Consider the following 14,332-nt stretch of genomic DNA (forward strand, 5'->3'; position numbering starts at 1 on the left):
GGCCTAAATATTCCGATGCGAAAACAATGTTTCCCATTTTTCAAATATCATAAACTTTACATTTTCGGAAAGCGCTCGCGCTTTCCTACCTCATGGTGTGGGTCCCTGGTCACTGACGGGTACTTTCGTTAATTTTGTGTTTTTGGCCCTCTATACAGTAATAATGTTCAATTTTTGCATTACATGCTTATATGCACGGAACATGCAAGAGCTGGGGAACGTATTCGTGAGCTACTTAGGGCAAATGAGTGCTTTATATGGGGATAAAGTGCTCGTTTAGTGCGCACTTTTGCACGGGCTTTGCCCGTTTACAACGGTAATGTTCCATTTTCCTACTACTAATTAGTATGCACGGGGCGTGCGTGAGTGGAGGAGTGCGTTAGTGAGTGTTTGGAAGTGGGCGAGCGCTTCGCGCTCGATTTCGTGCGCACTACGTGCGCACTTTCGCAGGCGTGCTTCGCACAGCCTTGCGAGATTAATAGGCCTCTCGCCAGCTTGTGGCGCTCGGGCCTAATTAAGACATTACTACGTGTATATTATTGTTAATAAAGTATTTGTTCATTGCCAATTGAGCCTTTGTTCATGCTTTATTGAGGCTAATTAAGGTGTAGCTCATACAAAGTTGTATCAGTGCTTTTAGTTAAAACAATCGTACAAAAAAATAAAAATGAAGCAAAAGCTAAACAATAATATTTAAGACTGAAACATTAATATTAAAAACTCCTGGCCTCTTTTTACTCTCGTCAGCACATTTTATCATAACAGTTTTTTTTTTAATCCTCTTTTGCCGCTCGATCGCACAAATACCTGGACGCGGCTAATGGTGGCGTTAGCCCTTAGCCGCGGTGGCGTTAGCCGCTGTACTCACTGCCGCAGAAGCCTCCCTCGGTGATCTCCTCTTCAAACGCGTCGCTGAAGCCTCGGCCTGCGTTTAATTTGGCCAAGCGTCCATCGATGAACTGCGGGCATAAATCACAGGCTGGTTATTGCGGCCGGTGGCGTACAAGCGTCGCGGATCAGGCCGGATCGCCGCGCTCTAATAGGATTTTCTAACGCGGAGCAGCTGAGGAGCCCACGCCGTCTTCCGCGCACGGGAAGTTTCATTTCCGCTCTTTGTACAGATCATAAAAGTCACAGAGTCGTAAATATACGCTGAAGCCGGGACCGAGTTTCATGTCGTAAAGTCCACCAGGATATTAAGTGCAAACGCAGCGGCGCTTAGACATAACTTTAGGGATTATGGAGGGATTATTGAAGCTATAACAATGCAAAAAGACATTATTATTATTATTATTATTATTATATACACCCTGTTCACCTGTAAAGCTGAGAAACATAAAAAAGATAAAGTGTTGTTATTCTGTGAGACCAGAGACAGACATATGTTTAAAACGATGCTTCTTTATTTGGTCGGGACAGCGCAGGTTATTGAACACACGTGACACACTGTACATAATGTAAACACGCTGGATTGGGCTCATTTCCTTTATTTTTTTTTCGATATTTTAAAATCATAAAACACAGAATGGAACAAGACCAAAAATACAAATAGACATCAACTAAACCGCAAAGAAACACAATCATGACACATTTAAATTAAAATAGAAGTCCCATTTGGCTCAAAGTCTATCAGATTTAACGCTGAGGCTAACGCTAACTATGAGGCAAACGCTGAAGCTAAAGCTAACTATGAGGCTAACACTGAGGCTAACGCTAACTTTTGGGAGACGCCAGAGTAACTGAGCTTTGGCTCCGTCTACTGGCTGCAGAGGGAATGACACAAGTTTAAAATAACCATTTCAAAAAATTCTGTCCGCTTAATGATGCGGCCCAGGTCGAGAAACGCCACAGGTCGAGAAAACGCCAAAGGTCGAGAAAAGGTCACGGGTCGATAAAACGCCACAGGTCGAGACAACGCCAAAGTCGAGAAAACGACACGGGTCGAGAAAACGTCACGGGTCGACAAAACGCCACAGGTCGAGAAAATGCCAAAGGTCGAGAAAACGTCACGGGTCGAGAAAACGTCACGGGTCGAGAAAACGTCGCGGGTCAAGAAAACGTCACAGGTCGAGAAAACGTCGCGGGTCGAGAAAACGCCACAGGTCGAGAAAACGTCACAGGTCGAGAAAATGCCAAAGGTCGAGAAAACGTCACGGGTCGAGAAAACGTTACGGGTCGAGAAAACGTCACGGGTCGAGAAAACGCCAAAGGTCGAGAAAACGTCACGGGTCGAGAAAAAGTCACGGGTTGAGAAAACGCCAAAGGTCGAGAAACGTCACGGGTCGAGAAAACGTCACGGGTCGAGAAAACGTCACAGGTCGAGAAAACGCCAAAGGTCGAGAAAAGGTCACGGGTCGAGTGTTTTTGGCGTTCGGAGTGAAAGGACTTTCTACTGTTTATAGGGGCCATTTTGGGTCCTTTTGATATGGTTTTGAATTGTCGATTGCTAATGGTGCTAATAATGGTGCTAATAATGGAGCTAATAATGGTGCTAATAATGGTGCTAATAATGGTGTTAATAATGGTGCTAATAATGGATCTAATAACGGACCTAATAATGGATCTAATAATGGATCTAATAACCCCTATGGACAGTTTCAGAGTGTTGAGTCAGTAAACGCGGGCGACACTGGCTATAAAGACTCTAAATCTAACTTCTGTTCAATCTCATGAACGTGAAACGGCTTCGGCGAGTTTATCCAAAATGTACTCAAACAAAACGTCACGTCAGCTTGCACGACGGCTGCCAATACAGAGATAATTAACTTGTTTACGCTTGAGTTAAGGATTAATTGTTTTCTTGACTCTCTTAATTAGCGTCGACACCGCCCACCTCCACCGCCCACCTCCACCGCGTTTAAACTTCAAACATATCGTCGGATGATTTTGGCGCGTTACAATAGTTATAATGAATTGACGGATTTTTAATTAAGCGTCTACGTCTAATTAATATTTTGTTATCACATTTCACAACATTAATAGTTGTTTTGTGCTAATTAGTCTATTCTAAATCGCCGTATTGTTGTTTCCTCAGTTGCGTTTTGTCACTTTCTCGTGTTCATTTGTTTACCGACGATGACGATAACGTTTTTCTCCTTTTGAATCAAACAATGCCTCGTTATCGCCTCGTTATGTCGCAGATCGGTGTCGGTGAGTCCGGGACGTGACCGTAACCGTGCCCCTCAGGACGGGGGCTTCCCCAGTGACAGCGCCCGGCTCTCCGGTCGCACCCGCTCCTCCGGACAGCGCCGTCGTTAAGAGCGTTTTAACAAGAGGTGAAGAGGCAGGGTCCAATTAGCGCTCGTAATCAACACCATCACCACCGCAACTGCAAAGTGTCGCTAACGCAGTGTTTTTGTCTTACGTTTCATCTTGACAACGACAAAACATATTTTTTACCGTCAATTATTACAATAAAATGACTATAACGTTATTGATTTTCACAATTCTCCAAAACATTCTTAAAGTTGCACGTTTTAGAACTTAAAATAAAGTAAACATTGTAAAGTTTCTCTCAGTCGGGCGTTTGTGTTAGCGCTAGCGGAAGCAGCATTACCGTGGGGAAACAAACAAAAGCTAGCTTGCCCCGACGTGTTAATGTAAACACACAGTCTGAAGATGATTTATGGTCTTAAAAACAGCAAATGAGACCTGCAGAACTCTGCTTTTGATGACACAAAACTGGAAAATTTGAAACTGAGTGTTTTTGTGAGGCTCAGAGCAAAAGGAACGTACTTAAAAGCTTAAAGAAAGTACATTTTGTGTAATATGTGTCCTTTAAAATCTGAAACTGAAGAGACGCTGCATTTCAATAAAACAAGAACAATTAAGATAGAATAGTTGCTTTAACCTAAACCCGAACATTAATGTACATCAACATATAAGATAAGAAATAAAATGAAATGGAAAAAAGCATGTTGTTGATCTAATGGTGAAGAATAAAACTCATATTACCGTATTTTCCAGACTATAAGTCACACCTTTTTTCATAGTCATTGGCCGGGGTGCGACTTATACTTATGTTTATACTTCTATACTTATACTCCAGAGCGACTTATATGATATTATTTGTTATTTTCACACTTGCATCCGCATTTCATACTCCAGTGCGACTTATATACGTTTTTATCTTCTCTATTATGCATTTTAATATTTTTTTTAATACCCCGATGCGCCTTATAGTCCGGAAAATACGGTAACTGATTTTTGGTCCTCATCAGAGCGGCAAAATCCAAATCAAACTCATATAATTGAACTTAAATGGTTGCAACGATTGCCATTAATGAAGTCCCGCTGACGCTGTGGTTCAAACCTCTACAAACGGTGAACTGCAAAAACACTTGAGTTTTCTCTTCTCCTGTAGCTGCTGGTCCCCCTGCGCCGTTTGCTCCGCCCGAACTGCGCGCTGGGGTCTCCGCGGGGGTCCCGCACACGGCGAGGGGGATTGTGGCTGCGTCTGGGAGCCATTTGTCCAATAGTGGCCCATAAAGAGTGAATACAGTAAGTGACGTCATCCCGGCTCGGAAGAATGCACTTTTGGCACGGAACACGGCATAAACTGCAGAAAACGAACACGCAAAGAGCTAAACGGAGTCGATCTCAGTTATTAGAGACGTAATCAAGTGTTTTTCATAACGAGGAGGGACTTGGAACGGCTTCAGATGTTATGTAAAGTAGAACATTTAAACGCATTTGAACTAAACATAAAATAAAATACAGTCGTGACGTGTAGTGTCAAAAGTATAAATAAATCTCCTTTTTTATCTTATTTTTCTAGTTTGATTGTTTGTTTGTGGTGTGCGCTGGACAGAACTCACTCATAATCGATAAACAAACTGGTATCGAAACCAGACACTGATTTGAGAAAGTATCGATACAGAATATAACAATAAAAACATAAACAGGACAAAATGTGACATCTTTCAGAATGTTTTCAAGGATTTTCAACATCAATATCATTAAATAAATTCCACGTCTGAGTTAAGGATTCATTTTATTCTTGACTTTCTTAATTAGCGTCAATTCCGCCCACCTCCACCGTGTTTAAACTTCAAAACATATTGTGGGATGATTTTGGCGCGTTACAATAGTTCTAATGAATTGACGGATTTTCAATGAAGCGTCTAAACACATTCATATTTTGGCATCATATTTCACAACATTGTTACCCATGTTGTGCTAATTATTCTATTCTAAATGGACTTGTTGTTATTTCCTCATCAAAATTACACCTGAAGTTGTGTCTTCCTTACTACGGCGTTTCCTGCCCTGGCGCCACCTCCGAACCAGGTCACACCTCTGCTTCCCCCAAAAATGAGACTCATACTCCAGTGCGACTTATATGTTTTTTTCTTCTCTATTATGCATTTTTTGGCTGGTGCGACTTATACTCCAGAAAATACGGTATATTTTTAAAGGTCACGTGTTATTATGTAAAAACAATTTTCTTAAGCTTTCAACCAAAATGGAATGTCGTTGCCACTTCAAACACACCTGGAGTGATCTCATTAGGTTAATTAGCTCTTCTGATATAATTATAAAACAGTTTCAACAGAGCAAACGATTGTACAATCTTCCCTGGACTTCTGCATTTTTCTTCATCCACGCAAAGATTTTGGAAAAACATATTTAGTTGCAATTTGGATGTTTCATTTTCTAACATCCTGATTTATACTTTTTACTCCTGAGGTCGATCTGAGTGAGTAAAAAAAAAAAAGTTTAGTAATTCCAGTTTGTGTGTGTGAGGGGCGTGGCTAAAAGCGACTAAAAGCAACAAAAAGGGACAAAAACACAACTAAATCGCCAAAAATGTGAATAAAGCGACAAAACACAAGGACTAAGTGACAAAAACGTGACTTAATTCGACAAAAATACGTTTAGTAATTCCAGTGTGTGTGTGTGTGTGTGTGAAGGGCGTGGCTAAAGCTAGCATGGACAGGAACAGTTTTGCCTCATTTCTTTGACTTCTCTGCATGTGAGGGGCGTGGCTAAAGCCTCTACGCCCCATCTGAACCTCTCTTTATGTCATGCTAATGCTAATGCTAATGCTAATGTCAGACGCATTATGACCTGGAAATATCAGATTGTGGCTCTTGACAAAGCGAGTGCCGTGCGGCCATAAACAGGAAACGGCTGTTGCTAACGTGCTACGCTAGCTTTGTGTCGCTAAGGCTCCACATATAAGTTAGCATCAGTGGAAACACGGCGCTTTAGCATGAGATCAAGTCAGAGTTTGGTTATTTTATATGTTATTTATTATTGTTATAATTATTATCATCATCATTATTAATAGATTATAATATTTTTTTTATTTATATCTGAGTTCTCTCTTATCCAATCATCACGCTCTAAAGTGTTCTGGAGCCTAAAGCGCAGATATTTTGTGACACTTTCACTCACTAATAAAGTTTGAACGAAAAGAAAAGAATATAAACATGAATATTCTGTAAGTCCTTTAAAACACAAACATACACAATATTGATAAATTCAGATGTTATTTTAAGTGATCTGAAGTGAAGTGTTCTGAATGCGCTGGATTTGTAGATTCTTAAAGTGTCGTTCTGAGCTCAGACCGGTCAGCGTTTGTTTGTTTGTTTACTGTGACTGCGGCGCTCTGAAATGGCACCCGCGACACCCCGATGTGGGCAAGCGTTGACGCCCACAGGGGAACGAGGCTCGCCGAGTGTGTCGACGCCAAAACAAACTGTGACCACAGCGTTCCACCGCTCAAACTGACAGGTCAGAAAAGAGCGCGGTCAGAGGAAAACGGTCAAGATGCAGAACTTAAAGTTATTCATGTTTATTAATGAGGGGAAAAAATGACATGTGTAATGTTTTAAATCAGAGAAGGCAGCAACTTTAGACACAATTTGGGGATAAATGCAATTAAAAAGTAAAATGTATTCTATTATTTTTTTTATTAATACTCTTTTTTTATTATTATCATCATCAGCATCATTATTATTATTATTATTACAGTGAACCCTCGTTTATCGCGGGGGTTACGTTCCAAGAAGAACCCGCGGGAGTCGAAATCCGCGAAGTAGAAACCTTTATTTTTTTACAGTTATTATACAATGAAATACTCCATAAAACATTGAAGCTCACGCGCGCCGCTCTCACCGGCCTCGCAAACTTCAATTTGGCAAGCGGTTTTACGTACATGTACATATTAATCCATAACGTTATTGACACACAGGTAGAGAAGACGCGGAGAGACTGTTTAGCCAATCAGAATGCAGAACACAATGCATGATGAAAATCCGCGAAGCAGCGAGACCGCGAAAAGTGAACCGCGTTATAGCGAGGGATCACTGTATCATCATTATTATCATTACCATTATTATTACTATTATTAGGCCCGAGCGCCACAAGCTGGCGAGAGGCCAATTAGTTCCGTAAGGCCGTGCAAAGCACATGGGGGGTGTCATCCCCATGTTGTTTAGTGCACACTTTTGCACGGGCTTTGCCCGTTTACTACAGTAATGTTCCATTTTCCTACTACTAATTAGTATGTACGGGACGTGCATGAGAGGAGGAGTGCGTTAGTGAGTGTTTGGAAGTGGGTGAGCGCTTCGCGCTCGATTTCGTGCTCACTTTTGCTTTGCACGGCCTTACGGAACTAATAGGCCTCTCGCCAGCTTGTAGCTTTTGGGCCTAATAAAAATAACTACTAATAATAATAACTACTACTACTAATATGTGTCCTTTCATTTGGTTTGATGTGGGCCCTTTTTGCAGAACTCAAATCCTAATTCTTTTCATCTCCTCAGAAAAACAGAATCCTTTCTTTCCAGAGTCATTGCAGTCGTTTTAACGTGGCACCCAAAAGTCTATTAATCAGAGAAGTGAAAGTCCATTATCTCAAGGAACAGAATGTGAAATATGTATCAGAGGATTTATGGTGTACGTGTGTGGCCGAGCGTGTCCGGGTCAGGGCCGAGGCAGCGTGGCTCTGGAGAGGAGAGAGGAATGGACCAGATAAGACGCAGACCCCCCCAGACTCTTCTCAGATCACCCCAGACCCCCTCAGATCCCCAGAGACTCTCCTCAGATCCCCAGAGACTCTCCTCAGATCCCCACAGACCCTCACAGATCCCCAGAGACTCTCCTCAGATCCCCACAGACCCCCCCAGATCCCCACAGACCCCCCCAGATCCCCAGAGACTCTCCTCAGATCCCCACAGACCCCCCCAGATCCCCACAGACCCCCCAGATCCCCACAGACCCCCCAGATCCCCACAGACCCCCCCAGATCCCCACAGACTCTCTCAGATCCCCACAGACCCCCCCAGATCCCCACAGACCCCCCCGGATCCCCACAGACCCCTGCAGACCCTCCTCAGACCCCTGCAGACCCCCCGTCCTGAGCGCAAAGGAGGCGGGTGCAGATAAGAGCCGTTTCCCAAAGCTACTGCTCCGGGAGCAGCTGGAGGGGCTTTTGATCCCGACTGTAAAAGATAAGTTCTTCTCCAGTTAGAAAGACCGACTTGTGCAATATTTAACTGTGGTAAAAACTTTTCTTTTAAATTAGTTTAATAAAAGAGAGTCTACTGTAAAAGCAGTGACAAAATCCGACTTCTTCAGGTCAAAATAAGTTTGAGAAAGTGTTTGTGAGAGTTTAGACAAGGATTTAAAAAAAATACTTCTGGTTTTATGGTGTGAAAATGAGGTACTTTAATATTAATGTTAGTTTATAGATGTTAGTTTAGTCCATCTCCTGTTTAGTTCTCCCGTTTTTCTATAGTTTTATGTCTGTTAAGTTGCAGTTTGTGAAGACATTTGGACAAATAAGAGTTTAAAATGACAGGAAGTGGAGCTGAGTCCCTCTGTGATGTCATCAGTGTGCAACACAGAGACAGTTTAGACCATGGTTGGACTAAATAAAGGTGTTTTAAGGTCTTATTGTGCCAGATCAGAACTGTTGTGTCATTTATGTGGAGTTTGGCTCTTGTTTACAGTCTAGTTGTTAAGTAACAGCTGTGGAATCACCTTTACCTGTGTCATATAATATATGATTATGTGCTCACGTCCAACCAGGAAGTAAAATTATAAACTTTACAAAAATGGTCAAAAAACGGGCAACATTTTTAGACAAATCTGAAATATAATTGTGTTTTAGTGAAATGTGAGTCCGACGTGTGGTACAGACTTTAAATGTATTTATTAGTTAGGTCTAGAGAATCTAAGAACGGTAGTTAAAGGTTCAAAACTAGTTAATTCAATATTTACGACATTGAAAAACATGCATATTAATTCATAAAACTTGATTGCGTGATTAATAGTGATCGAAACGACTCAAACCAAGCTACACACTTATATCAGGATGTATTCCAAGTACTTTAAACGTGTGTATACAAGTATTTATTTGGAATGTATGCCTGTTTTTAAGATATTAACTCCAGAAAGAGCTGGAGATAGATCCAACCAACCAAACAACCAACCAAACAAACCAACCAACCAACCAACCAAACAACCAACCAACCAACCAACCAAACAACCAACCAAACCAACCAAACCAACCAAACAACCAACCAAACAACCAACCAACCAACCAAACAACCAACCAAACCAACCAAACCAACCAAACAACCAACCAAACAACCAACCAAACCAACCAAACAACCAACCAAACAACCAACCAACCAAACAAACAACCAACCAACCAAACAACCAACCAAACCAACCAAACAAACAACCAACCAACCAAACAAACCAACCAAACAACCAACCAAACAACCAACCAACCAAACAAACAACCAACCAAACAACCAACCAACCAAACAAACCAACCAAACAACCAACCAAACAACCAACCAAACCAACCAAACAAACAAACAACCAACCAACCAAACAAACAAACAACCAAACAAACAACCAACCAAACAAACAACCAGCCAAACAAACAACAAACCAAACAAACAACCAACCAACCAACCAAACAACCAAACAAACAACCAACCAAACAACCAAACAACCAACCAACCAACCAAACAACCAACCAACCAACCAACCAACCAAACAACCAAACAACCAAACAAACAAAAAACAACCAACCAAACAACCAACCAAACAAACAACAAACTAAACAAACAAACAACCAACCAACCAACCAAACAAACAACAAACCAACCAACCAAACAACCAAACAACCAACCAACCAACCAAACAACCAACCAACCAAACAAACAAACAACCAAACAACCAAACAAACAACCAAACAAACAACCAACCAACCAACCAAACCAACCAAACAACCAACCAAACAACCAAACAAACAACCAACCAAACAACCAACCAACCAAACAAAAAAACAAACAACAAACAAACCAAACAACCAACCAACCAACCAACCAAACAACCAAACAACCAACCAACCAAACAACCAACAAACTAACCAACCAAACAACCAACCAAACAACCAACCAACCAACCAACCAAACAAACAAACAAACAAACAACCAAACAACCAACCAACCAAACAACCAACCAACCAACTAACCAACCAACCAAACAAACAAACAAACAAACAAACAAACAACCAACCAAACAACCAACCAACCAAACAACCAACCAACTAACCAACCAAACAAACAAACAACCAACCAAACAAACAACCAAACAACCAACCAAACAAACAAACAAACAAACAACCAACCAACCAACCACAAAGTTCAACTGTGTGACATTAAAGCGCTGCATTTATTTAATTACAGGAGATTATATTGCTTTGAAAAACACGCTTGCTATGAGTGAGCTTGCCTCTCCACAGATCCGACCCGTAACTTGGCCGGAGAGCGCCAACAGCTTAACCTGACATAGATAGACTCTAACTTAGCGTATCCTCGTTAAAACAATATCGTTTGGGGCTAAATTAAGTCTTAATAACAAGTTTTTGTCGCGTGTAGTTGTGGAAGATTCCAGACAAACCCGCTACATCTCCACGGCGACTAACGACGCACTCTCTGCAAGGAAAGTTACACCGCGCGGAGCTCAAATGATTACTTTCGATCAGGCTGCATGACTTCACCTCGACAACCCTCCGGCGAGCGCCTCTGAACCCATATGACACTTTCACCGCTCCACAAACCCACGCACGACTCGAAAAACACCATTTAAAGAACGCTTTTTACACGAGTCCTGTCAAAACACGGACGCCGACGCCGTGTAACGTTAACACGGGCAAACGATGCAACGCGGAGTAAGACGCCGCTCGTTTGTCCTTCTGCCGGCGTTTGGCCAGTTTTAAACGCTCCAGTTCGACAGCGATATGTTCAAACTGTACGGCGAATATATATATCCTGAGCTGAGGTCGTTTCCATTCCGGATCCTTCGTTACTGCGACTGGAACAAGGGTCAGTGCGAGATAATGGGAGCTAACGGGAGCTAACAGGAGCTGACAGGAGCTAACGGGAGCTAATGGGATCTAACGGGAGCTAATGGGGGCTAACAGGAGCTAACGGGAGCTGACGGGAGCTAACAGGAACTATGGGGGCTAACAGGAGCTAACAGGAGTCAAAAGGAGCTAACGGGAGCTAACAGAGGCTAACGGGAGCTAACGGGAGATAACGGGGGCTAACAGGAGCTAATGGGGGCCAACAGGAGCTAACAGGAGCTAACGGGGGCTAACGGGAGCCAACAGGAGCCAACGAGAGCTAACAGGAGTTAACGGGAGCTAACAGGCGCTAACGGGAGCTAACAGAAGCTAACATGAGCTAACGGGGCTAACAGGAGCTAATTCTAACAGCACAAGTAGTTCCGGCGACAGTTCAGTCACTTTCTATATCACTGCTCTGTTGACATCGCCGTAACAAACAGATGTAAAACATGTAAAAAGCAGAAATAACGACGACAAAAGTACCTGTTTGAAGAGCTGCAGGTTGACGGCCATGGACAGGAAGCTCCTCATGGTGCTGGAGCGGTGGTTTACGAAGCTCTCCTCGCAGAAGGTGATGGGCTCCCCCTGGGGTCAAAAACAAAGACTCATAACAGGGCGGGCGTCGGTCAGAAATGTGGCAGAGCGTGACGAGGGGATCGATGGCGGACATGGCAGGCTCACGCGGCGACCGAGACTTGCAAAACATCAGACGGGTTTGACGGACGTGGCAGTTCGTCGTCGTCCCCGTGTTTTAGAGGCACAACTGTGTGACATTAAGTCGCTGCATTTATTTCATTACAGGAGATTATATTGCATAAAAAACGTCCTTTGAAAAACACGCTTGCTGTCGGATCTCTCCACAGATCCGACCCGTAACTTGGCCGGGAAGCGCCAACAGCTCAACCTGACTACCTCTGTGCTAGTCTCTGGATTTCGTTCTAGCCAGACTTTCAGCAGAGTTTTAGCCAATCACAGCAGCCGAGTGACACGTTTCCTCGTTAAAACAATCTTAATAACATGTTTTTGTCGCGTGTAGTTGTGGAAGATTCCAGACAACCCCGTTACAGCTCCACGGCGACGAGTGACGTCCCCTCCGCAAGAAAAGTTACACCGCGCGCCGCTCAAACGACTACTTTCGATCAACTCGACAACCCACCGGCGAGCATCGGACGGCCGGGATCGCACAGTGGACGCCGAGACACCGTCGAGCCACATCCGAGCCACCGCCGAGCCACAGAGGCCCCAAACCAGTTGTACGGCTCGTTTATTCGACGCAACCCGAGCAACTTACTGTTACTTAATGTGACAGTGATAACCGAGGTCCAAACGCCCAAATCTTCCCGATGTTGGACGTAAAAAAGTTAACAAAGGTCTAATTAAACGAGGATCCAACCCGCGACCTCCACGCCGAGAGGCACGAACGCTCAACCGACGTCCTCGCCAATTAAAGATCTGCCCGGGTTCGCGTCTTCATTAGAGAGGAAAGAGAACAATGGAAAGTAGCATTAAAAAAACAAGACTCTTATTGCAACAGAAAAGGGCAAAAAAGCCTTAAAATATGAGCACATTATTACTATAAGTTACATCATGGTTCAGACTTTGGGGCGAAACGACACGAAACGAGACGAGGAACGCGCTGCAGGCCAATCGCACGCCGCCAGCTCGTTTGGCTTTTAATTAACTCGTCGCGCGTTGTTTTTCTGATTGTTGCTCTGGATGTTCTCGAAACGATGACGCGCTGCAAACGAGGCGTGTTCTGAACGTGTTCTGGAGCGTGTTCTGGAGCGTGTTCTGAACGTGTTCTGGAGCGTGTTCTGGATCGTGTTCTGAGTGTGTTCTGGAGCGTGTTCTGGAGCGTGTTCTGAGCGTGTTCGGGAGAGTGTTCGGGAGCGTGTTCTGAAGGTGTTCTGGAGCGTGTTCGGGAGTGTGTTCTGACCGTGTTCTGAGCGTGTTCTGAGCGTGTTCGGGAGCGTGTTCTGGAGCGTGTTCTGGAACGTTTTCTGAGCGTGTTCGGGAGCGTGTTCGGGAGAGTGTTCTGAGCGTGTTCTGACCGTGTTACGAGCGTGTTCGTGAGCGTGTTCTGAGCGTGTTCTTAGGGTGTTCCGAGCGTGTTCTTAGCGTGTTCTGGAGCGTGTTCGGGAGCGTGTTCCGAGCATGTTCTGAGCGTGTTCTGAGCGTGTTCGGGAGCGTGCTCTGAGTGTGTTCTGAGCGTGTTCGGGAGCAATCAATGTTTAAAAACGCTGAGATAAAAAGAGGATTTGAGAAACTGCGACGTGTGTGGGAAAGGTTTCAGGCTCAACGAGGGCACATGGTGTTGCTATGGTTACAACGCATTAAAAACGCGAATTATTGATCTTAAATACATACAATTTTACATACAATTTTATTTGATGTCGATCCAAAGCAAACAATTTAGGGGGATGTGGGCGGGGATAGTGGGTGGGTGAAAACAGGAATTTTCTGAGCATTGACACTCAGTAGTAGGACAACACAGGATTAACTCAAACGTGCCGGAATCAATCAAAATACAACTTTGAGTTGATTAATCTTGAGGAAACACAAGGTTAAAATCTCATAAAAGTTGTATTTTAATAATATTTCCCCTTTGAACGTGCAGAATAAATACGAATGAATAAAAACATTATAAACACACTTAACCCCCTGTTGTCTTCACATCTGTCCTTAACACTTCAGCTGCACTTGTAAAAATGATCTTCTATTTCCAGCTCTTCGGGTTAACGCCTGTGTGTGGCGGCCCCCCCACTCGTCAGCATGCCCCCCACTCGTCAGCATGCCCCCCACTCGTCAGCATGGCCCCCTCACGCGTCAGCATGGCCCCCTCACGCGTCAGCATGGCCCCCTCACGCGTCAGCATGGCCCCCTCACGCGTCAGCATGGCCCCCTCACGCGTCAGCATGGCCCCCTCACGCGTCAGCATGGCCCCCTCACGCGTCA

At 43.8% G+C, this 14,332-nt stretch overlaps 1 protein-coding gene across 1 annotated transcript in view; it reads right to left on the reverse strand.

Annotated features, from left to right (window-relative positions):
- dennd1b (DENN/MADD domain containing 1B) overlaps nt 1-14,332 on the reverse strand; it is a 223,272-nt gene that overhangs the window by 34,151 nt on the left and 174,789 nt on the right. The window contains exons 14-15 of the mRNA XM_072438119.1: nt 11,861-11,962; nt 869-959 (exon numbers count right to left, since the gene is read on the reverse strand). Coding sequence (XP_072294220.1) covers nt 869-959; nt 11,861-11,962 — 193 coding nt within the window. The remainder of the gene's footprint in view (nt 1-868; nt 960-11,860; nt 11,963-14,332) is intronic.

This window comes from Eucyclogobius newberryi, unplaced genomic scaffold (assembly GCF_026437365.1).
Source record: "Eucyclogobius newberryi isolate DKJ021-1_F unplaced genomic scaffold, fEucNew1.0.hap1 SCAF_9, whole genome shotgun sequence".
Taxonomy (NCBI): Eukaryota; Metazoa; Chordata; class Actinopteri; order Gobiiformes; family Gobiidae; genus Eucyclogobius; species Eucyclogobius newberryi.